At 41.4% G+C, this 23,838-nt stretch overlaps 2 protein-coding genes across 5 annotated transcripts; both read left to right on the top strand.

Moving 5' to 3' along the window:
* The first annotated feature begins 506 nt into the window (after nt 1-506).
* cenpt (centromere protein T) lies at nt 507-9,053 on the top strand. 4 transcript variants are annotated; one of them, XM_054757238.1, is made up of 15 exons: nt 507-570; nt 732-830; nt 1,197-1,314; nt 1,382-1,517; nt 1,586-1,676; nt 1,779-1,915; nt 2,509-2,563; nt 2,640-2,779; nt 2,891-4,045; nt 4,751-4,791; nt 4,890-5,046; nt 5,116-5,215; nt 6,161-6,331; nt 6,412-6,516; nt 7,980-9,053. In XM_054757238.1, exons 2-15 carry the CDS (start codon nt 745-747, stop codon nt 8,107-8,109), a joined length of 2,622 nt encoding a protein of 873 aa, XP_054613213.1. In that variant the 5' UTR covers nt 507-570; nt 732-744; the 3' UTR covers nt 8,110-9,053. The 4 variants fall into 4 exon arrangements, with proteins under 4 accessions (XP_054613213.1, XP_054613215.1, XP_054613214.1 ...); XM_054757240.1 differs by having other exon boundaries at nt 540-830; nt 2,891-2,955; nt 3,043-4,045; XM_054757239.1 differs by having other exon boundaries at nt 540-830; nt 6,164-6,331.
* Nucleotides 9,054-10,882: 1,829 nt separating this feature from the next.
* Nucleotides 10,883-15,474, top strand: ccnb1 (cyclin B1). Its single transcript, XM_054757119.1, has 9 exons — nt 10,883-11,021; nt 11,201-11,314; nt 11,961-12,050; nt 12,108-12,296; nt 12,967-13,125; nt 13,229-13,465; nt 13,534-13,674; nt 14,767-14,877; nt 14,945-15,474. The coding sequence occupies exons 1-9, from the start codon at nt 11,001-11,003 to the stop codon at nt 15,047-15,049; spliced, it is 1,167 nt and encodes a 388-aa protein (XP_054613094.1). The 5' UTR covers nt 10,883-11,000; the 3' UTR covers nt 15,050-15,474.
* Nucleotides 15,475-23,838: the final 8,364 nt, after the last annotated feature.

Raw genomic sequence — 23,838 nt, 5'->3', positions numbered from 1 at the left:
GTGTTTGTGCAGTTTTTCAGTATGAACATAGCTGAAGAAATACAGTCCTGATTTCGAAACCCTACTCGGTTATAGTAATCAGTGGTGGAGCCAGTTGACACCTGAAATGTCTAGGTGGCCCGTGGGGTGGCCGCAGAGTGACCAATGGTGGCCATAGCCAACTCTGACACCCAAACAAGATAGATATGACATTTCTTAACAAATATTTTGTTTAATAATACATACTCTCTATTCTTACTTCACCAACACAACATAGTGCTTTTCTCTTTGTTACTGTAATTCTTATTTTAACCACGTGAAAGCAGTACTATCACACAATGTGCAATTATTTAGTGTATGGGATGGCATTTTCGAGAGAGACTTTATATTAAATAAAGATTATTATTAAATACATACAATTGTACATGTTTGGGGTGTAAAATACTTATACAAGTAATTTTATAAAAAAATTGTTACATTAATATCAACAGTGACGTTCAAGAATCAAAACCGGAACCGAAAAAATAAGAAGGCGGAAGTATCCAGTTCTCGCGAGGTTTCACTCAAAAAATAACGCGGGACACAACAGAAGTATGTCCGTTGAATTTCGTCTTAAAAGACCTAAACCTACTTAAAAGAACTAAACTGCTTTATCATCTGCTAAGACTTGTTACTCTCCAATCTTTTTTACAATTAAAAAACACATTCCAAAAGCTTCCGAAACCTTTGCTGTCGCCGTTTGTTGTGAACAGTTAAGGTGGCAAGATGGATTCTACGGAGGACTTGTCTGCTCGGGTTCTTCTTAAACATATTCTCACTACCGAACCACCTAGGACTCCTGTCACCCGCAGGTAAGAAAAGTAACTCCAATTATATGCCCTCCTAAATATCTTATGTTACAAAAAACAACAATAATAATATTTAGAGTTCCATCCGGGTAACAACGTGAAGTCACTTTCCCAGTGGCTGGGAGAAGCACAGGGACTTTCTTTGTCCCATATTTTGCAAGTGAATCAAGGCAGCTTGTGTGCATTTAAATTTAAATAATTGTGATACAATTATGGCATGATGGAAGACCATAGCACTTACTAGGTGTCTACTCAGATGCTGTGAAGTCGTCCCTGTGCTACTTACATCCAGTATATTTAAATTGATACATTGCCTCTTTTGAAAATTGACAGCACTAAAATGTATTTGTCTCTATTGTCTTACCTCAGCATCTCCAGAGGAAACAATTCCGCATTTATCCGCCACACCAGATCGAGCAAAAAGAATGCTGGTGTACAAACCCCACAGGACATCTTGAGGCGCAGTCTAAGGCAGAACCTGCGTGAGGTGAAGACTGGAAAAACACTTCTCAGTACTGTGCTTGGTGCTCTTAAACAGTGACTTCTCTTTCCAGAGCATATCCAGGACGCATCTTCCACCTGCTAGCAAAAGGAGAACCGCATCGGTCGTGGTGAGAAAGGCCTCATCCCCCATGCTGTTTGACGAGGGAGACACGCCGAGGCACATACTCATGAACATTTTGCGTACAGGTGTGCAAAACACTGCTTTTATCTTCACTTGTTAGTCTTTTAACAACAGCAATTTCTGTGTGCTTTAGAGCCTGTCAAGTCCCCTGTGATTCACGAGGAAGTTGCACCACTGGAGACACAGGTGCCTTCAGCAGACAGCAGCGTTGTCACGCATTCAAAGTAAACGATGTGTCTTTCTTGACATTTTTGCTGTGTGTTTTGCTTTGTATCATAACTCAATAACAAGTGTCTGTCTTTTTTTTTTTTTTTTTTTTTTTTAAGCATTGCGCTGTCTGGGTTGGATCTGCCTGATCTAACTTTTGGCAATGCAGCAAGTGTCGCAAAGAGGCTTAGCCGAAAGAGACCACGTCGCATGGTCAATGTATCCACTTTTGAAAAGAGGCTCAGGGAGGGAGAGGGTAAGATAAATATAATTGTTATAAACTTTGTACAGTGGAACCTACAAATCGAACACTAAATCTGCTTGGGGTTTGTCCATGTTTGCTGAAGAAAAACACAAATATCAAACTTACAGCTCCCACGTCTGTAGCTGATGCAAAGTTGTCAGTGCTGCAGGCTTTCTTTTAAGATGCTTAGCAAAGCCCGCTGTTTTACATAGCTGTCCGCTGTCGAATGGTGGGCGTATACAATACATGGGTCTGCCTCTTCTAGCTAGGAACCGCCCTAGGCGGCATCATGTCCATAAGGAAGGAGAGTTTTCCTTCATGACATCATGAAAACCCAGCAACCGAAGTGGAGCAAAAAAGTATGGGAGCAGATAGAATTTTCTCGTGTTTCGTGGTCATCAACAGGCCTCTAGGCACTGTTAGAGTATCATAAAATTAAAATAAAGTAAAACTCGTGAGAGATTAGCGATACTGTACTGTGTACTTGATCATAATTAAAAAGTGTACTTCTGAATAAATTTAACTCCAAATTTTGCAGGCCCCACTGTACAATTATCTCCCATTGTGTGCTGTATGTCTTGCTGACTAGCTGCTTGTACAAACAGGTGAAAATGAAGAGGAGGATTTGGCACAAGAGGATCTGTCGCTGTCTTTGTCAAAGTACAACAAGTCTCCCACAATGCTGGTGTTTAATGTTGCAGTAACACAACGATGACTGTCCTACTTTGCTTTGCAGCGCCACTTCCCTGAGTCTAAAAACGCCCTTTGGGAATGTTCAGACTGAGAAGAAAGGCCTGCGGAGGAGAATTGCTCAACGTCGAAAAATCACAGAGGAGGGTTTTGGTGATGCTGTGAATAAGATGCTTTTAGATTACGGTGATTGAAATACATTGTGTTTGATTACTAGCAAATGTTCAGCTATTATATGTTGTGCTCTGTCTTTGCTCATGCATTACTTGTATTTGTTTCTCTACTTTTCCCTCTTAGGGGCGAGCGGCTTTATGCAAGGAGATCCAGACTTCAGTGAGAGCGCCCAGGCTGAGGCTTTCACTGTGAATAAACTCGAGCTCACTAATGACATTAGCCACTCTAACACGTCTGATGCCCCCGTCTGCAATGTCTCTATCCTTGGGATACAGGACCAGTCCACCGTTGCAGCGTCTCAGATACAGAGTGCAATGGCGATGGGGGCACAGAGCCAGCTGGATGCAGGGGGTGGAGTCGTGCACATGTCTGGAAGCCAGGAGGAGAAGAATACAGCCCATTGTGAAGCTGAATTAGAGACACCCAAGTCTGAGGAAGAGGATGATGACGGGGAAGAAGAGGAAGGGGCAGGAGTTGAGTCTCAAACTGAAGAGGATGCTGCAGCGCCATCTGAGGGAGAGGATGGCATGGAAGAAGGGGAAGGGACTCCAGTTGACTCTCAAGCTGAAGAGGACGTTGCAGCGTCTTCTCAGGAAGAGGATGCTGCAACGCCATCTGAGGAAGAGGACGGCGTAGAAGAAGAGGAAGGCGCTCTATTTGACTCTCAAGCTGAAGATGCTGCAGTGCCATCTAAGGAAGAGGATTGCATGGAAGAAGGGGAAGGGACTCCAGTTGACTCTCAAGCTGAAGAGGATGTTGCAGCGTCGTCTCAGGAAGAGGATGCTGCAAAGCCATCTGAGGAAGAGGATGGCATGGAAGAAGGGGAAGGAGCTCTAGTTGACTCTCAAGCTGAAGAGGATACTGCAGTGTCATCTCAAGAAGACGATGCTGCAATGCCATCTGAGGAAGAAGACGGTGTGGAAGAAGAGGAACAGGCTCTTGTTGACTCTCAAGCTGAAGAGGGTCTAGCAGCATCATCTCAAGAAGAGGATGCTGCAACACCACTTGAGGAAGAGGACAACATGGAAGAAGACGAAGAGGCTGCAGTTGCTGCTCGAGCTGAGGAGTCTGCTTCAGTGACATCCGAGGAAGAGGATGCGACTGCTACCAGGTCTCAGTCTGAGGAAGAAGACACAGCTGATGATGATGATGACAATGACGGCCATCAGCATGATGAGCAAGGGTCGAAATACGACATGGAGCACATCAGTCTACAAGCTCCTCGATCCGAGGCAGCTCTTGTCATGCCTGTTGAAGAGGCTGACATCACGGAGCCTGGTGAGTTTCATTTTAAGACACACTTTATTAGGTAGACCTTCACCTAATTATACCCAATACAGAAGATGTGTCGAAAACGGAAATAAATAAATACAGTGGCGCTATAAAAAGTGGTACAATTTGGAGTTCAATCGAAATTTTCTGGAAAAACCTCAGAGGTCCAAGAAAACTTGCAGTTCAAACTGTCATAATGCATGCGGTCATTGGAGAATTTGGCAACTCTCGTAACACTAAGTGTGGCATAGCTCATCACAATATGAGCAAAACAATTAGCTAAAAAATATCACACATTCTAGTATAAGGTGACAGTATCGCATATTACATATTATTATACAGCGCTTAGGGTCTGGTTTTACTTATAAAAATGTTCAAAACGTTTATGTTTAAAACAAAAGATTTTATCATAAAGCATGAAACAAATTAATTCACTTTATATTACCAATGGTTTTGAAAATAGATCTACTTCGAAGTACACATTGAGTAGCTTATTCAGCTTCACAAAAGGGGCAAAATATTACAACTGAACAATATTAATACAACCACAGTAATAAGCATGTTAAATTAATGAGCATTATTTGTTTCAGCATGTTTATGTATCTTGTATTGAATCTCTTAAGATTATGGCCTAATGGTGTGGCTGGTGTATGTGTTAAATGTTAAATAAGAATAACCTATTATGAATGCTTAATGCTTAATTGTATGCAGGCTGGCTGAGAGGCTCGGGGGTCAAGAACAGAACCCACAGGGTGAGTGATTCTCACAGTGGCATCAAGCTGGATGCAGTTGGCCTTGAAAGTAGCCAGTATAACCAGACTCAGACCCAGATGCATCAATATCTGTACAGGAAGAAGCCTCTGGTATTGAAGCAGGACCCGCCTTTCATCATCTGGAGGTGAGCAGTGACAAAAGATACGGCGGTCACCCCATAGAGGCTCCCCCTGCTGAGGATGCGGGCCCACATGAACAGGAAGAGTGGGAGGAGGAAGACCACGAAGAAGAAGGTCTCGCTCCGTGTTTGTGTGTGAGGTTGTTTTTAAAACTTAACTTTATGTTTAATGTGAATTTATTAGATGCAGAAATCCCCATGAAGACTCCAGCATTTGTTCGAGAAAGGAGGACTTTTCAAGTGGCTTATCAGGCCTCGCCCACTGTTTTAAAGCCTCAAGCCAGGCAAGTCCTATTAAATCTTTACCGGCTGCAACTGTCATATTAAAGGGACCCTAGTATGCAAAATAGACTTTAGTGACCACACAATGGTGTTTTTCTTTGGGTACCAGTGATGGCAAAGAGGGAATGTGTGATGATAAACATAGAACCAGACATGGAACTTACTGCGCCATACAGTATGAGTAATGCAATGAATGATTAAGTAGATTCTATTGTAGAAATGCTTTTACACGATACCCATAAAATGTCACTTGATGTCTGTGTCACTGTTCCTGCTTGAGTTTTATTTGATTTTGCTTTTATTTCCATTTTACTTAAAGGCCCGCAATTATGCAATATTGACTTTTTAATGTTTTTAATGATGATGAGACGTGAGCCTTTGACCCTCCCCTAGCTAGATGAGCTCACCCCATATATCCAGTACGCCCACCACAAGCAGGCTTTGCTACACATCTTAAAATAAAGCTCTGCCATCTACCTGTCAGTCAGCTACAAAATGTGGGAGCTGTAAGTTTGATCGTTTTGTTTTTCCTCAGCAAATAGGCTAACCTAGCATGATGTTGCAGTTGAAATGTAACGTTAGCGCTGTAGCGCACATACTGTAGCTATGCTAGTGTTGCCAGCGTTTGTGTCCTCCCGTCCAACTCCTTCATGTTACGTGATATGTGATATATGGGATCAATTACGTTGGACGCATGTAAAAGTTTATGAAGTGCAAAGCACTTCCTGTAGACACAGCTAATTAACATTTAAAGCTGCAGACACACAAAACCAGTAGGCCCTTGTGGGTAGGGCTTACTAAAAGCACCTTTTCACTGATTTCTGATTTCCAGCATCAAGGCTAGATTTTGGACAACACACTTATAATACACGGTTGTGGGACCTTTGAGTATACTCTATATATAGTAATATAATAATATTTTTGCATAACATTCTCTCTTAACCCAGCAGTAGCACAAGTAATGGTGTACCTTTACCGAAACCAAAACGAGTGAGGAAGCCCAAAAGTACAACAGTCAAGAAAGGCACCGGCCTTCCTAAAAACTACCTCATGGGTGTCTTCAGGCACTTCGCCAAAGCAAAGGTGTCTGCTGATGTTTACCCCGTCTTAAATGAGATGTAAGTACCCTACAGTACCTTACTTAATGCTGTCTAAGGACTCTTTTTATTTACATTTGTGTTTTGGTTTTCTCAACGAGAATGGATAAATTCTTTGAGCGGATGGCCGACGACCTGGAGACGTTTGCTGCTCACGCCAAGAGAAAAACCATCGAGGTTGAAGATGTCGAACTGTTGTTGAGACGGTAGGTGTGTTATGTTAGACATGACAGTGGATCCACACTTATTCACAATTCAGCATTCCTGAACCCTCACATTTGCTGATTTTTGAGAAAAATGTATTTTTTATTTGTGGAAACATCTGCCGTTTTCAGACTTTTTGTGCTCAGCAAGCATTTTGCCCATACAGTCGTCACTCTTTTATAGTGGTTATAATGGTTCCAGACCCTACCTCATAAATGAATTTCTGCAAAATAGCATTAAATGTTAATAAATGGAATATATGTTTCTTTAACATTATTAGAGCCCTGTAGACATTAAATAATATGCCTATAGTCACCTTTACACTCCTATTATTCGTTGTTTACAACACATTGTGCAACTCTTCTGCTGCAGGGACTCGAGACAGCCAGTAGCGAGCGAGCGAGCGAGCTAGCTCACCAGGTGGCCTCGAATTTATTTCTACTAAACTTAAGAAGCCAAAAACTTACCACTTCCACACGGAAGGGGATAACTTTTTACACTCTATCATGTTGGGCATGCCATGGCTGACTTCATGCAGTGTTAAGGTAATGCAATGTAAGGTAATGTCTCATCAATATTTTGTGTCATTACTGCTGCCAAGTGACCAGAATGCTACATATCACTTGTATTTCAATATGTTTTGACTAATAATAGACCATAGTCTACCACGAAACAGTGATCATTTATTAATTTCTGAAAAACCGAGAGATTGCGAGGGATGACTGTGTATAATATAATACAGTCATCCCCTGCCACTTTGCACGTCAAATTTTGTGGCTTCACTCTATCACGTTTTTTCTCAAATCTATTCATTAACACTACAACTAGCGGCCTCAATTTGGATCATGCTCTTTCGTGGTTAGATACGGCCTATTATTAGAAAATATGCTTATTTAAACAAATGTTATGTTTGTTGTGGTGCCTAAATTAAGCATTTTCAAGTGCAGAAGAGTCTACATGAACTAAAATACAAATATAAGGCATTCAGAAGAAGCATTCAAAGACGGAATGAGATGCGGTATTTTACACTGGTCGCTAGGTGTCAGTAATGTTACTGTAATGTTTGGTGAGACACACAAGCACCAGACTGACACACAATAGGCACAATAATCCCTAACATGGGCTATTGTTGCCGCACCAAACTAAAACTCAACTCTGAATCCCTGACATCACTTCCTGTCCGCGCCACCGGAACACAATTAGGCAGTCTTATTTATTGTAAATTGCTTATTTTCTATTATGTCTACTATATTGACTAATATGAGTGTAAAGGTGACTATAGGGGTGTTATTTAATGTCTACAGGACTCTAATAATGTTCAGAACAGTATTTAGAAGGTCGTAAACAGGTCTTCTATGCTATAACTATTCTCCATTCGCTGATGCTCCTGGAGAATAACCCCTGCAAAGAGCAGTGCAGTGCAGTTCTACTTAGGGTGATGTGTAAATGTGTTTGCATCCTTCAGGCAGGGTCATGTGAATGACAAGGTGCCCGTGGAAGTCCTGATTGAAAAGTACCTGCGCATGGACCAGCGCAAGCTCCTGATCCCCATCGCAACGAGCGGGAACGTTGTCATCCCGAAAATGAGGCGATGAATTAACTAAGAATAAGAATGTTTTTATTGCCATTGAAAGTGCATCCAATATGTCACACCATAAAAAAAACACACACAGTAAATAACAAGTAAACAGAGTGTGTCAGAGTACATTATAGGCGTGGTATGAAAGAGAATAAGAGGAATGTGAAATTCCTTGTTCATGTACAGGTATAGTAGGTGAAGGCAAATTGGCAGTATTCAATGCAATGACAGCTCTCACAAAAATGTTTATTAGCCTTTTGGTTCTGGTTCTGACAACTGATGTTTATTCTTCAATATATAAGTTATTCATGTCATTTGTTGTTTCTTTTAAAACAGTAAAGTGGGCAATTCTGTGTGTTATGTATTATTAGGTACGCTTGATAAAACATACACTTTGCATCCCATGCTGGTAATGGCAGTTTCTCTGAAAAGTTGTGGAATATTAACTGGCTTTATGGTTCTTTATTACTGTCTTTTGGGGGCTTTAAAATGTTATTTTTCCCTGACCAAATAATCAGTTCCCAAAAATGAACTTCTTTTAATAAGCGGAGCAGAAACAAAATCATCCCCAGTAAGCATTGCTGTATGATTATAGCATATGATTATACCACCCAGTACACTTGTATTGAGTAAATACACATGCAATGCTGTGATAGCATGTCATACACAGTTCACAGCCCCGCTGATTTGGCTGCATGGTATCTGGGGATTGCTATGATATGCTGTAATGTTTTTTGTAGTGTTTGTCCTAATGCAGTGGTTCCCAAAATTTTCAGTCGCGCACCCCTTCAGACATCTGACTGTAAGTCATGTACCCCCTCCAGATATATATAAATATATTATGACATAAAATCATGTCATATTTTTCTACTACACACATAGGCTACTAATTTAAAACACATGGTTTTAGAGTTGTCTTCTGTTTGGTGAATTTATATTATGAATGATTATTAATTATAAATTGCATTATATTAAATGGTGACAAAATGTGGTGAAGTGCTCTTTTGCTGTGCTTTGTGTGCAACAACATGGTACGTAATAGTTATAATAATGAAAACAAAGGCACATAACGTACAGAAATCAAAAAGCAAACGAATTCAATACGAGACTACTACGCCAAATGGACATGTTGAACACTTTTAGCATTTAGATTTAGCACCAAGCAAAAATGCACAGAGCTAACATTATAAAAGCTCACAGCTATGCATTTGTGAATAAGGACGAGGTGAAAATACACGTCTGTCTGTGCAGCGGCGGTTAAAGTCATACGCCTAAATTTCAATCTGCGTCACACATGGTGTGTTCAAGTACCGCTGAACAACGCGACCGCAACACCCGAAAAAGGCACATTATTGGTTAAAGCGGAAATTTACTTACACGTGCAAAATTCGGGGCTTTTTAAGATAGTCAGTGCATCCATTCAACAAACAAATGACAAGCTCATACAGATAAGAAAAGACACTAATTATTCACAGCACTACGTTAGAAGACTGGCTCTCATTTAGCAAACAATATCAATCATCTTGAAAAATCTTCAAGACACTTTTAATGCAGAGGGTCATCATCAAACTTACTTATTTGTTTATCTAACACAAACACACAACAATGAACAACTTAATGCTGTCACCTTTCTTCTGCACTAGTGATGTGTCGGTCGCGAACGAATCGGCTGTAAGAAACGGTTCTTTGAAATGAACGACAGGAGCCGGCTCGCGTCGTTGGGAGCTAATTGGGAGGCGATTAGTTATTTCCTCGTCTTTTTTTCTGTTAAAAGCGAATGTCTTTGGTCAAGACATGTGTCTGATTCTCTGTGTCCACACTGAGCAGGGGGAGGGGCGGGGTTTAACACACGCTGTGGTGCTCTTGGAGCCGATTCGCTCGTGACTGACACATCACTTCAGTCAGTGTTGCCAAGAAAGAGGGCGACAGGTTGCCAAGACACAGAAAGGGTAAGGAAAAATCAGCCCCTCAAATCTGAGGCACGTGGTCTTTTTGAATGCCAGTCTTCAGTAAAGACCTAACTGTTACCTGAATGCTGCTTTTTCTTGTTGTTTTGCACTTTTTAGTTTATGTTTTGTTGTGTGGTGTTTTGTTGGTTTTGTGTTGTTTGATTGTAAATAGAAATTTCATGAAGAACTTCGACCTATTTTGATCTAATTTGCCTATTGAGATGTGTCTTTTTGTGTTTTATAGTATTAGCATTATATTTTTGTAGCTGTTCTTTGAGGTTTAAATACATTCATTTAATTAATAAACGTACAATGTATTTTTACATTAGTAATTCATTTTACACAATACACATATTTTGCTAATAAATTAATTTAAGACTACCTAAAAATCTGAGGAGCCACTTGGGAGCCGAAAGAGTCGGCTCTTTTTAATGAGCGAAGCCATGAGAACGGGCTCTCTGAAAGGAGCCGAAATTTTCATCAGTATTCTGCACTGTACTTAGTTAACCACTGCCTGCGCTGTAGATGTTCACATGAGGCGTTCGCGTACATTAGGTAAATCTCAAGGTTCGGAGCTAATATAGTCAAGCCGTTTTTAATTTTTATTCACCTACCCCCTACGGCAATATGCGTACGCCTAGGGGTACGCGTACCCCACTTTGTTAACTTAGGTTACTTAGCATTTATCGAGCGAACGCTGTCAATGGAAATAGGCCTGTTCAAATTTGTCACGTGACCCAGAGCTTTTTTTTTTCTGGAGAAACAAATAGTACCAGACGTGCTTGACCAATCAGAGGCTCGGATTGTTTGGACCAGCCAATCAGCTTCCACCGTGCGAGGATTTAAACCAAAAGAAGCAAACACGGTTCACGCATCGCCTCTCACAAAGTAGCTTTTGCAGAACGCTGAGTCCTCAAGAGCAACCCGCATAAAAGGGGGGGAAAAAAAACAACCAAACATGGCTTTTCGTGTTACAAGGGTAAGTAAATCACATCTTCTATGACTGTTTTTAAAATGTTGGTGTTTGTGCCGTCGCCTAACTGCGTGTGCAGCTGTATGGCTTTGTGCTAATCATGCTAATAGTGCTGACTTGTGTGCTATTATGCAGCCATTCCACATTGTTTATGCAGTTAATGTTTTTGCATTATTCGATTTTAGAACCGCGTGGCTTCCATTAGGACCGACCTCGATGGAAAGGCGTGCGGGCCCACAAAGCAGCGAGCAGCCCTTCAGGAAATTGGAAACGTCCCAACTACTAAAGAGACACAAAAGGTTGTTTATTTGTTTTGTTTTAAGTCATATGGAGTTCAATGTGTTTTGGTTAAACTACGCAATAAAGTTATTTCACACACCTTCAAGCAAATTAATCCTAATATTGCATGCAAAATTTTGCAGCCATTTTGAGAAATGCTCACACTCATCTGAATAGTGACCATGCCATATGTATACACTGGGAATCTGTATGTATGTTTACCCCGTTTTATAGATATGAATGGTAAGAAACCTTTTGTGTGCTAAGTGTATCAAGGCGCTTTCTAAAAATATCTCTAAAGACGGTGCTTCAGAGTTTCTTCAAAGCGGAAGCACTCCCTCCCCAAACAATGCTTTTCTCTGCATAAACTGTTTTAATAACCGTTTAGTTCAGGCTCATTGATTTCTTAATGACAGTGACCCCACTGTTTGAGTGGGGATCTGATTTGCAAATAAAGTACAGTTGAACATTGCCAGTTTAAATAAAACAGGTAGCTTTTAATAGTGATGAATGTTGGACACCCCCCGGGTCAGAAGGCCACTTGTCTGGTGGGGGAAGAAATTCATATGGAGCTACTCTGCTGTAGCCAGTGCTTCCCTTTCATTGTAAATATTACAACTGCAGTTTTATATTGCGCTAAACATTTTTCTTATGGCTTGACTGCAGGCTGTCAAGGTCCAGGCTATTAAGAAGCCCAAAGCGCCGGCTCCAAAGGAAAACCCTGAGCCCAAACCAAAGGATGTTGCCGTGCCAGGGGTAAGTTTCAATTCCCCAAATATCAAGCCTACGTTGAATGGGTTGTCTCGCGTCTAGGTTGCTCCAGAGTCGACCTCCCCAACCCCGATGGAGACGTCCGGCTGCGAGCCCGCTGACCTGTGTCAGGCGTTTTCAGATGTCATTCTTCAAAGTGCCATCAGGGATGTGGATGCAGAGGACTATGATAACCCAATGCTCTGCAGCGAATATGTGAAAGAAATATACAAGTACATGCGTCAGCTGGAGGTGAGGAATTGTTTTCATGTTTTTCTTTTTTGCACAGTCTGCTTTTGATTTGAAGGATGCAGGGGGGCCACTTCTAGTACATTTTGGGTAATTTAATGATGCAAACATAGATGGACAGTGCTTCCAATAAATTTACTTACAAATACATTTGGACCACACAGCGCTACCTGTTTGCCCTCACTAATATCCACATCATGGAACGACGTGAATGTAGTTGTGGCATACCAACTACATATCTGACGTGTGTGTGCCTTTTTTTTTTTCTTCCCGCAAGACCTGGAAAGTGATGTGACTTCAGCTTGCTAGAGCTAGCTGTTTAGCTGAGTGTTAGCAGTGCGGAGAGGGCAGAGACTGGCATGAGTTGTGGCCAACAGCAGCTCCTGTGTGAATATTAACGTGCTTGTTAGAGTGAGGTGCACCATGAGTCTCAAACACACCACAGACAGCATTCTACACTGGTCACTAGGTGTCAGTAATGTTGCATTGAGACAATGGCCACTGCAGGAAGTATGCTGTCAATGATTACACATGAATGTTACGTCTAGGTCTAAAATGTCTTTCTATTGGGTAATGGCAGCAGCAGTGTAAGACTCTAGAAGTGTTTCATCTCGAGGGCTCTCAAAGTAACAATTATGAAGTCTACAATGGAATAATTGTGTGTGTTTTTAAGGCTGAGCAGAATGTTCGAGCCACGTATCTCCAAGGCCAGGAAGTGACCGGTAACATGCGTGCCATACTTATAGACTGGCTTGTCCAAGTGAGCCTGAAGTTCCGTCTGCTGCAGGAGACGATGTACATGACTGTGGGAATAATTGATCGCTTTCTTCAGGCAAGTACTTATTTTATTTTTTTTTTTGGGCGGGGCATTGAACATGGCCAGTAGAAAGGGTTAAAATAAGCAGCGTGCTTTTTTTTTTTTTTACGTCCAACAGGACCACCCAGTCCGCAAGAACAAGCTGCAGCTGGTCGGAGTGACCGCCATGTTCCTGGCTTCCAAGTACGAGGAGATGTACCCGCCAGAGATCTCCGACTTTGCCTTCGTGACCGACAGGGCGTACACCACTGATCAGATCCGAGAGATGGAGATGACGATCCTGCGTGTGCTCAAATTCCAGCTGGGTCGCCCTCTTCCCCTGCAGTTCCTCAGAAGGGCATCTAAGATTCATGAGGTCCGTAGCAGGCGTTCACCTTGAGAGTTGTGGTGTGGTACAACCTTTAATGCTTGCGTCTTCCTCAGGTAACTGCAGAGCAGCACACGCTGGCCAAATATTTGCTTGAGCTGACTATGGTCGACTACGAAATGGTTCATTTCCCACCTTCAATGGTGGCGAGTGCTGCTTTGGCGCTGACACTGAAGCTTTTGGATGCTGGGAAGTGGGTGAGTGAGAACTCAGCACTGCTGTATTGTTACTTTGTGATGGGGAAACTTTCTTATTCATTCACTGAAGGAATCAGACTTGACTCGTTCAAGTCACCCGAGTGCATGCAAAGAAACTCACATGCTCAACAAGCTGAATTGCGTACACTATTCACTCGAGTCACGTGTCGGGGGCAGGCACTTTAAGGTCCACCACGCCCTGAGATGTTGCCTGATTTCCTAATGAGGCTCGCTTTAGCAAGGGTGAGTCAGTGAACGAGTTAACTGGCGTATATGCGAGAGCCCTAATTAAGTGGGGAAAACCTTGCACGTTTTGAGCGACTCGAATACTCATCTCTTCTGTTAATGCGGTCGGTCCAGCTTAAGTCGACAACTCGAGTCCAGGTTTCACCGCATTTAAGTTAGAGCTTAATCTGACTTTCTGTTAAAACACTAAGCAACAATCTAGTCACACTGCAGTAAACATGCAGTTCGGTGCAAAGTAAAAGCATCGCAGTATTATAAGCTTGCTGACATGTACTCATTTTTCGTGCACAGCACTTTTTGACCACTGAATGCATCCGCTGCGCTCGTTACGCATTAAGTTGCATTTCATTTAGTTTGGAGTTTACGCTCCACTGAAGTCCTGTCTGCAGTAATGTGACAATCGCCATCGCTGTCTCGCTACTGAGGAAGCTAACAAGCTTAATATTCGTGATTTGGCATCACATGCGCTCAACCCAGAGAGCTACAGTATAAAAGCAGGGGACATCCAGTGTGATCCAGGGGCCACTCGTGTTGTATTGGCCCGCAGCGCATTGTAGAAAAAATGATGGCGCTAAAGGCAATGTTTTGCAGAAAAGCTGAAACATTGATACAAATCTTTCTTTGCCTATGATCATGAAAAGAATCAAATTTTAAAATGTGCACAAATGGAGTAAAGCTGACGTTAATCCTTTTATCACCCATTTCTGAAGTCGCTCAGAAATGAACACCCAATGGCTGGTTTCAGTTTCGTCAACGAGGGTTAGCTAGTCCTAGGGGCGTCGACGTAAACGGTTCCCACGGCGTGAACTGGCAAAGAATTGGCTAAATGTCTTCATTTGCCTTCAGGATGCGACGCTGCAGCACTACATGGACTACACCGCTGACAGTCTGGTTCCCGTCATGGCGCACATTGCAAAGAACGTCGTGAAGGTGAACGAAGGAAAAACTAAGCATATGGTAAGGGTTTTATTTTATTTTTTTTTGTATTTCATTGTATGGGACGCTAACATGATCTGATTTGCAGGCTGTCAAAGGGAAGTATTCTACTTCCAAACAGATGAAGATTGCAACAATTTCGCAGCTCAAGTCATCTGTAGTGAAGGAGCTTGCGATGCAGCTCACACAGTGAGATTGACTTTTTGGCACAATGTGCTATTTTGTACAGAGTTTTTGGCTTTTTACACTTTTTTTTTAAAGTTTTAATGACTTTTAATCTCTGTAAATACTCAAACTTAATCCCCCTGCAGACTATCCCATCTTAACTTGAAGCCCCCTCCAGATTGTCAAATTGCATCTATTTATGCTGTTAATGTGTTATGCAAGCTTGAGCTTTGTGGTTCTTAAATGTTAAACATTAAATGGTTTTGGCCAGAACTTTGTCATGGCTTTCTAACCTCTAGAGGGCGCCATTGGATAAGGGTATGAAGTCCTACGTTTGGTTGACTCTAAAGTACATGTAGTATTTGACGACCTGAAACCAGTACTGTACATACTGGGCCTGTCTATACTTGAACATTTTCAAGAGTTGATTTTGCCTTTTAATTTGAGTCTGAATAAAACACAGATTTTAGGCAAAAATTATTTAACAATATACAACTAGTGTAATACTATGAAGTAATCCTTTTTATTTTCAATAAAGTAACTGGTGCAAAAATATTGGCTCACTAAAGTCATTTAGCTTTTTGCCTGCCCTTCTGTCACTTTTTAAAAAGTTTTAATATGGACACAGGTGTGAAAATGATACTAAATATCAGTTTGGTTTGCTCTTCCCTAGTGTCGGGTTTTTCAACAGATGCAGGTGGATTCAAGATGAAACTATTAGTGTCTTCCACGTGGACATGTTACACATTTGGGGCCAGAAGTCCAGATAAAATGCATCTGGCACAAGACAAGATTCTGTTTTTAAAGGTGGCCCGACATGAAAATGTGAGTCAGCTCTGCTCTTTCTGGGGTCTTAACTGTTAATGTGAGCAGGCATTTTCGGCATTTGGCTCATAACAATCGGAGAAGGTGCTGACACTTCACAATTATTCCTGACATGTTCATTTCGGCTGACACGCTTTTCAAATTCAAGCTACGCTCAATGAAATTAAGATATTTGAGATGAAATATTTGGAGTTTGTCATTAAAGGATGATGGTGGGTCCTGCAGCCCAACCAGTTAAGAACCACTGCTTTAGGTTAAACCAGAGGTCGCAAACCTTTTTGGCTAAAAGAGCCATGAAAGCCAACCATACGTTTTTTTATGCCGCTTATCCTCACTAAGATAAGTGGGGGCATGCCGGAGCCTATCCCAGCTGACTTTGGTCAAGAGGCGGGGTTCACCCTGGGCTGGTCACCAGACAATCACGCTCGTATTCATACCTATGGGCAGTTTAGAGTCGCCAATTAACCCACCCCTGGGTTAAACAGTGCTGTACTTTGTCAGGTGTCACTATGCGATCCGTACCGGAAACGCGATCACTTCCACGTGTCTACATCCGGTCGGCCTATTTCTTGGCAGAGACATGTTAGGCACATGTAATCGACATCATGCGTTGGTCTATTTTACAGCAGTTACAGATGTTAACGTCAGGCAACCCCGTTCCTACTAAGCATGTCCAATATATGTCACACCCACTCCCAAAAATATTTTTCTTACATCCATGTTGCAAGTGGATACATTATAAGCCCTCCTCTTCTCTTGGTTCCATAAATTAAGTTTTTTTTTTTTCTTTTTTTTTGTCACTTTTTTGTATGTTTAGATGGGTGGTATGGCACTTTGCTTATGGTTGTTTACATTCAAATATCACCGCCTTTTATTTTATTGGTGTGTATTAAACCTAACGTCTGTGGCGCAAGTTTTTAAGACAATTGAAGACGATAGAAAAATCTGCATGCTAGCGAAGTCTTTTAATTAGAACTAAGAAAATAACCCCCCAATATACAGTACATAATGCATATATGAAGAACGGCTACATAAATTTAAGATAAATACCACAGCACATGACGTCGCAGGAGCGCTGTCGTCGAAATTTGCTAATGGAGGAAGTGACGCAGTCTCACGAATGCACAGAACCGATGGCGTTTCCGGTACGGATGGTGTAGTGCGTGTCACTGCGTGATACGTACGTACCCGCAACTGGGTTCTACGCATGTGCCGAACGCGTCTACATCCGGCCTGCCTATTTTTCGTCAGTCGCATGTTAGGCATGTGTAATCTACGCCATCCATCGATCTATTTTGCGGCAGCAAGCAATATACGTACCCCCTCCACTCCCAAAAACGTTAAGATAGAAATTAGAGAATTAACTTTTTTTTTTCTTATATCCTATCCATGGTGCAAGTGGACAATTTATAAGCCCTTTTTTTGTTTCATGAATTATTTTACATGTTTTTTTTCACGACTGAAAAAAATACAAAAGCATTTGCGAGGAAGATATGTTTGGATGGATGGTATTTCCCCGTTTAGAGAACAAAAATGAAAAAGCTGAATCCTCTAGATTAATCCATCATTGTACTCATTGAAATATAATATACTCATTGTGTTTGTTTTAGTTCATTTAATCATGTATGTTGTACGTAACCGCATATGACGTTTACGTGCTAACAATGTATTTTAACAAGAGGCACTTCTAAAATATGAAGGATGGTTATTGACCATTTATGTTCAAACATTTAAAAAAAATAACTATCCCAGCACGTGACGTCGCGGAAGCGCTGTCGTAAAAATTTGCAAAAGGACACGACGTAGTCCTTGCGCATGCGCGGGACCGATTGCGTTCTGGGTACGTATTGCGCAGTGACCGTGACATTAGCAAAAGTCCAATGTGTAGCATCTCTACAGGACTTTTAAAGTGCTCATGACACAAGCAAAACGAAAGTACTCACACAAACAACTATGAAATCGAGTGATTTTGACAGGACCCAGTATCAGTTAGCGCTACGCGTACTGCACAGAACTGAAAAGGAGTCACAGCAATTGTGGTTTAGAAAGAACCTTTGCTTCTTCTGCCGAAGCTTTGAAGGTAAGTGGCAGCTCCTTCCTTGTTGCTCCTCCCACCCTTTATTTGACAACTTTAGCAAAACCGCACGAGTACGGACAGAATACTACAACACTTCCGCATAAATGAACATATTTTTCATAGAAATAATACCTTTAGGTCTCAAATTGTATGGCAACAAAAGCAGTCAATGTCACCTTAAGCGGGTACTTTTTAGTACGGTGGACCAGGACACGAGTCGTTCAATTTAAATGGGTTCCACTGGACTATCCCTTGTCACTGTGTTGACCAGTCAAGCCCCATCTGTCCCGTCATTCCCCGGGGATTGTCCCAAACAGCCTTTCTGAGCAGGACCACCTGCCTTGTTCATGTGGTTAGTGAGTGTTCTCATCAGGATCACGAGGTCATCAGTCCCCAAAGGGCTGCTGGGTACTAGCTTGAATGTGACGTTTGAAAGGGGCTTATTTGGGGCTTTATTGTAGTCTGACATCCGAGATCACAGGAGTGTTGGGAACTGTTACATACTTCAGAATATTTAAACGCAACATTGATCAAAGTGTTATTTATAGACATGATGACATCTCCCCTGTGACAATTTAAGAACACTCCACCGCTCTAACTTTGAATCTGTGGCCCTAATATATAAGCCATGTTACATTTTATTGTTGGAACAACTGTGGGCCAATCAAAAATGAGCTGCGGTCTGCAAATGGCATTCGGACTGCCTGCTGAGGATCCGCACGTGTCTCTGGATGATGGATCCCGGGTCTGGAGGCCTGTCCGGTGCTGCTGTCGGCACGCATTGCCCTCTGATCCAATTTGTGTGCATCCGTTTTCTATGCTGCGTCGTGGGAGCTTGCTGGAGCCTATCCCAGCTGAATTCGGGAGAGAGAAAGAGATGAGGTACACCCTGGACTGGTCGCCAACCAATCGCAGGGCACATACTATAGACATTCACACTCACATTCACACCTATGGTACTGTAGATTCCAGATTCCACAAACGCACGGGGCAATGGGGATTTGAACCCACATCTTCCAGACCGTGTGGCCAACATGCTAACAACATGCTAACCACAAGACCACCGTACGGCTATACATATACAGCATATACATATATATTCAAGGTTGGTGACCACTGCTATACATATTCCTAAGGTCTTAGGGGAAATCTTGTGACATTTTTGTAGACGACCGTTCACAATATTGAGGAGCGACATAAAAATGAAACCAGGGATAACTGAAAAACCCGCCAACATCACAGTATAGCACTTCCACCTCACGGAGAACAAGAGTACAATACACGGGCTCCTTTAACAGAACCAAATTTTCCTTTTAGGGTTTATCTCTGCTCAACTCACCGAGAGAATTTGCTCGTCAGCACTGAGGTCGGCAAAGAATGAAAATCTCGGCTTTAGACTTCCCAGAATTCCAGAGATTGTCTAAGATCAGTTTGGATCGCCCTTCCAGTCTAAACATGGCCTGAAAAGGTCAGACTTCCTAAGAAATGAATGGTTCACAAGTAACAAATACCTCGTCTCACCCCCCCGGGTTATAACGTCTGCTTGTTTTCATTTAAGAATGACAAAGTCATACAAACTTACAACCCACAAAAGCACTGTTAGCGTTTTTGCGGGGCGCTAATAGGTTGGCAGCTGGCAAAGTGGAGTGAATGGAGCGCAGAATAACACAGGGGCTTTTATTTGTCCTGCGGACACGTTTGGAAGAAATATCATGTGTCTCCTAAACGTTTCTAACCTTTTGCTTCCAATGTTTCATGAGGCAAAGAAGGAAGTCATTGTGACTTGTTACAGTGGCGTTTTGGAGCCGGGTGTTGGCTTGTCTCCAGACCACGTAAGCCTCAGCATGTTTGGGTTTATTGGGGAAAAGGGACTCATCTTCGCTGTCATTAATACAACATATTTGTTCAACTGTGCCAAAGGATATTTCATGGAAACATGACCGTTTTTACCTCGGGGTGGTGTATCGATCCAAATACTGACAGCATGGAGGCTAGTCTCACTATCAGGATGGCGGGATGCCATTGTAATAAAGTACCGTAACCGGTAAAGGATAAATACAGAAAGAAAGTGAGCCACTGTGGTAAACCTCAATGTTGTGTGTTGATTTTGAAACATCAAGTCTTGAGCTAAGCTGTAACTTCCAGCACAGCGTTTGGCGCACATCTTTAGGGGAAGGACAGGCTGTTCGTAATGTCTGGCCACAAAGTGACCACCATACATCATGTGTGGTAGCAGGATGATGCCTTTTGAGCACAAATTTTATTCACAGCAAGGGTGTCCAAGCTTTTTCCAGCGAGGGCCACATACTGAAAAATGAAAGGATCAGAGGGCCGCTTTGATATTTTGTAAAGCAACACATGTAGATATGCTAAGAAGTTACATATGTTTCAAGAAAACACTGCCTCTCAGCTTTGGGATATACTGTAGGTGAACACGCGTAGAATTAGTATGAACTCCGGCCTTTGCTGTTTTTTGTCATTTGTGCTGTTTTATAAAAAAAACATTCCAAATTTTTTAACTTTCTTCTTAAATAATCTTTGTACATTTGCTTGTCACAAAATGACGACATTATTACCATAATATTTTGACTTCATTCCCATAATATTATGCATTTTTCCCCAACCTAATTGTCCAAAAATGACAACTTTATTTTGGTTGTTTGCTACTAAAATGATATTATTTTTCCTCATAATATTACAAGTTTACTGTCATAAAATTATGACTTTTTTCTGTTAATATGTTGACTTTATTCTCGTAAAATTGCAGCTGTTGTTTCATTTCTGCTGTTGATTTTTTTTTTTTAATTTTCCAACTATTGCTACTTTGTTCTTGGAAATTTTCTTCTTGTAATCCCAACTTTATTCCCACCGTGTTTTGACTTTATTCTCGTAACATTCTAACTTTTTCCGCAACCAAATTTTGTTTGTTTCTCATATTACAACTTTAAGAAATAAAGCGTATTGTTTTCTTTGCTATTTCAACTTTATGCTACAAAAATGACATTATTTTTCCTCATAATATACCAACGTTATTCTTGTAAGATTACAACTTTTTTGTCTTAATATTTTGACTTTGTTCTGGTAAGATTGCTGCTTAATTTTCCTTTTTTTTTTTGCTGTTGGTGCTTTTTTAATTGACTTGTTAAATTGTTGTTAATTGTACGAGCCAATAAAAAAACAGCCACGGGCTGGACACACCTGATTTACAGCCAAGTATAAAAATATCAAAACCACAGAGAAACCTTGGAGGTACAATTAATAATTGTCCACAACGTACATCATTGACAACATGTTGTCTTTGCTTGTTGCTTCCTGTGTCATCAGGACTTCAGTCTCAGTTTTTTGGGGGCAAATAACCATCATTTCTCACAACAAAAGCACCCAGACAAGACAACACCACAGATGTTGGCTTCAAATACTCCGCAGGTCCAAGCAGGGCAGAGATTCTTGCTTCTTCAATCAACACAAGAGCTTCCAGCTGTAATCACACCAGCGTTTTCAAATGATCAGCTAGCTTTTAAACGCCATTAACTAGGATTTGCTACTTCACTGCGGCATTTGGACCACAGGAGTGATGATGACTGAAAATGCTCTTTTATGTACGTATTCTGTAGATATCCAATAAAAACCCATTTCTAGCTGATACAGCCATTCACATCATTACTGTCTAGACTGGATTTCTAATAGATTTTAAGACATTCTAATTGAATAAATGTGTGCCTTCCTTCAGAAATGTGGAAATTTCAGAGTACTTTCAGCTTTTGCACAGAGTAATTCAATTTAAGAAGCTGAGCCCAGTTCCATGTTGCTTCTGTCTCTCCGACAAAGATAACCTTTGTCAACAGTTGCGGCGTTGCAGCAACGGCCGTTACTGACAAACAAATGTATTATACAGTACAGTGGTGTGGAAAAGTGTTTGCCCCCTTCCTGATTTTGTATTTTTTTTGCATGTTTGTCACACTTAAAGGTTTCAGATCATCAAACAAATGTAAATTTTAGTCAATGACAACACAACTGAACACAAAATGCAGTTTTTAAACCTACATGGCCCTGGGTGAAAAAGTGATTGGCCAAACTGTTAAAACTTAACTGACATTAATTGAGATCTATCAGTCTGGAAAAGGGTATAAAGCCATTTCTAAAGCTTTGGGACTCCAGCAAACCACAGTGAGAGCCATTATCCACAAATGGAAAAAACATGGAACAGTGATGAACCTTCCCAGGAGTGGCCGACACTGGGCAAACCACTGCTGAACAAAAAGGAAGGGTTGCCTCAGTTTTGCCAGAAAACATCTTGGCGATCCCTAAAACCTTTGTGAAAATACTCCTTGGTCTGACGAGACAAAAGTAAAACTTTTTGGAAGGTGTGTGTCCCATTACATCTGGTGTAAAAGTAACGGCGCATTTCAGAAAAAGAACATCATAGCAACAGTAAAATATGGTGGTGGTAGTGTGATGGTCTGGGGCTGTTTTGCTGCTTCAGGACCTGGAAGACTTGCTGTGATAAAAAATGGAACCATGAATGCTGCTGTCTACCAAAAATCCTGAAGGAGAATGTCCGGACATCTGTTGGTGACCTCAAGCTGAAACCAACTTGGGTTCTGCAGCAGGACAATGACCCAAAACACACCAGCTAGTCCACCTCTGAATGGCTGAAGAAACACAAAGACTTTGGAGTGGCCTAGTCAAAGTCCTGACCTGAATCCTATTGAGATGCTGTGGCATGACCTTAAAAAGGCGCTTCATGCTGGAAAACCCTCCATTGTGGCTGAATTACAACAATTCTGCAAAGATGAGTGGGCCAAAATTCCTCCACAGCGCTGTAAGAGACTCATTGCAAGTTATCGCAAACGCTTGATTGCAGTTGTTGCTGCTAAGGGTGGCCCAACCAGTTATTAGGTTTAGGGGGCAATCACTTTTTCACACAGGGCCATGTAGGTTTGGAGTTTTTTTCCTCCCTTAATAATAAAATGTTTCATTTAAAAACTGCATTATGGGTTCAGTTGTGTTGTCATTGACTGATATTTCAATTTGTTTGATGATCTGAAACATTTAAGTGTGACAAAAAAAGGGGGCAAACACTGTATGTTATTGCCATGATCAACATGCTATTTTTGTTTTTGCTTTTTTTTTATTGTACCTGTATATAATGTCCCTTCTGCTCTGTTTATTTTCAGCTTTACATTGATTTTATCTTCCCCTGTAAAGCATCTTTGAGTACCTTGAAGAGTGCTATACAAATAAAATGTGTAATTATTCCAATTATTGTTTTTATTTTTAAGGTAAAATAATACCATATAAGGATTCAATGTGTAGAATAACATGAAATGAAAAGGTGGTCTTGGCAACAATATTTTTGACACTGTCAGAGATGTACTCATTTGACAATATGTGTATCAATGTGGTTGTTTGCAGTGCTGTAGAAATGGCCTACATTTGTTTTTTGTTTTCTGTCTACAGACTTTCTGACTTCCTGCATGAGGCAGCGCAACGAGGCACACCAGCAGCCACTTGGCAATGAAGTCATGCATTTAAACACAAGACGCCGGATTGCGCTTTATGATCTACTCCTGCGAGAGCTGCTTCCCTTCCTGGTGCTTCTTCTGTCAAGTATTCACTTCCGCAGTTTTGTACTTGTTAAATTTGACGAGCATGTTTTGCTACTTTGTCTTGCTGCTCAACTCATGGCTTTGCCTAAGCCGTCCTTTTTACTTCAATGTCACTTTTTGTTATCAGTTGTTTTGTTTTTTTTTACAGCGCTCCTTTTATGTTTCTTTTGCGTATCATTGTTTTCTGTTAGCCTTTTAAAACTGCTATTCTTTGTATCGTGGAACCCTTTGGAGTCGACCCAGTTTATGTTGACAACTCAGCAAGTCCAGCGGAGATGTCCGTGTTATTACTAAAAAGTGCCCGCT

The sequence above is a fragment of the Dunckerocampus dactyliophorus genome, chromosome 17, assembly GCF_027744805.1.
Source record: "Dunckerocampus dactyliophorus isolate RoL2022-P2 chromosome 17, RoL_Ddac_1.1, whole genome shotgun sequence".
In the NCBI taxonomy this organism is placed as follows: domain Eukaryota; kingdom Metazoa; phylum Chordata; class Actinopteri; order Syngnathiformes; family Syngnathidae; genus Dunckerocampus; species Dunckerocampus dactyliophorus.
Note: the sequence above shows the minus strand (reverse complement) of the source record. Positions and strands in the feature narration are given on the sequence as shown.

Bases quoted from the DNA above. Each gene is read 5' to 3' on its own strand.
- cenpt (XM_054757238.1), top strand. From the start codon at position 745: ATGGATTCTACGGAGGACTTGTCTGCTCGGGTTCTTCTTAAACATATT. The intron at 4,046-4,750 runs GTGAGTTTCATT...AATTGTATGCAG, and splicing joins GGCTGACATCACGGAGCCTG to GCTGGCTGAGAGGCTCGGGG. The intron at 6,517-7,979 runs GTAGGTGTGTTA...TGCATCCTTCAG, and splicing joins GTCGAACTGTTGTTGAGACG to GCAGGGTCATGTGAATGACA.
- ccnb1 (XM_054757119.1), top strand. From the start codon at position 11,001: ATGGCTTTTCGTGTTACAAGG. The intron at 12,051-12,107 runs GTAAGTTTCAAT...TCTCGCGTCTAG, and splicing joins AGGATGTTGCCGTGCCAGGG to GTTGCTCCAGAGTCGACCTC. The intron at 13,466-13,533 runs GTCCGTAGCAGG...CGTCTTCCTCAG, and splicing joins GGGCATCTAAGATTCATGAG to GTAACTGCAGAGCAGCACAC.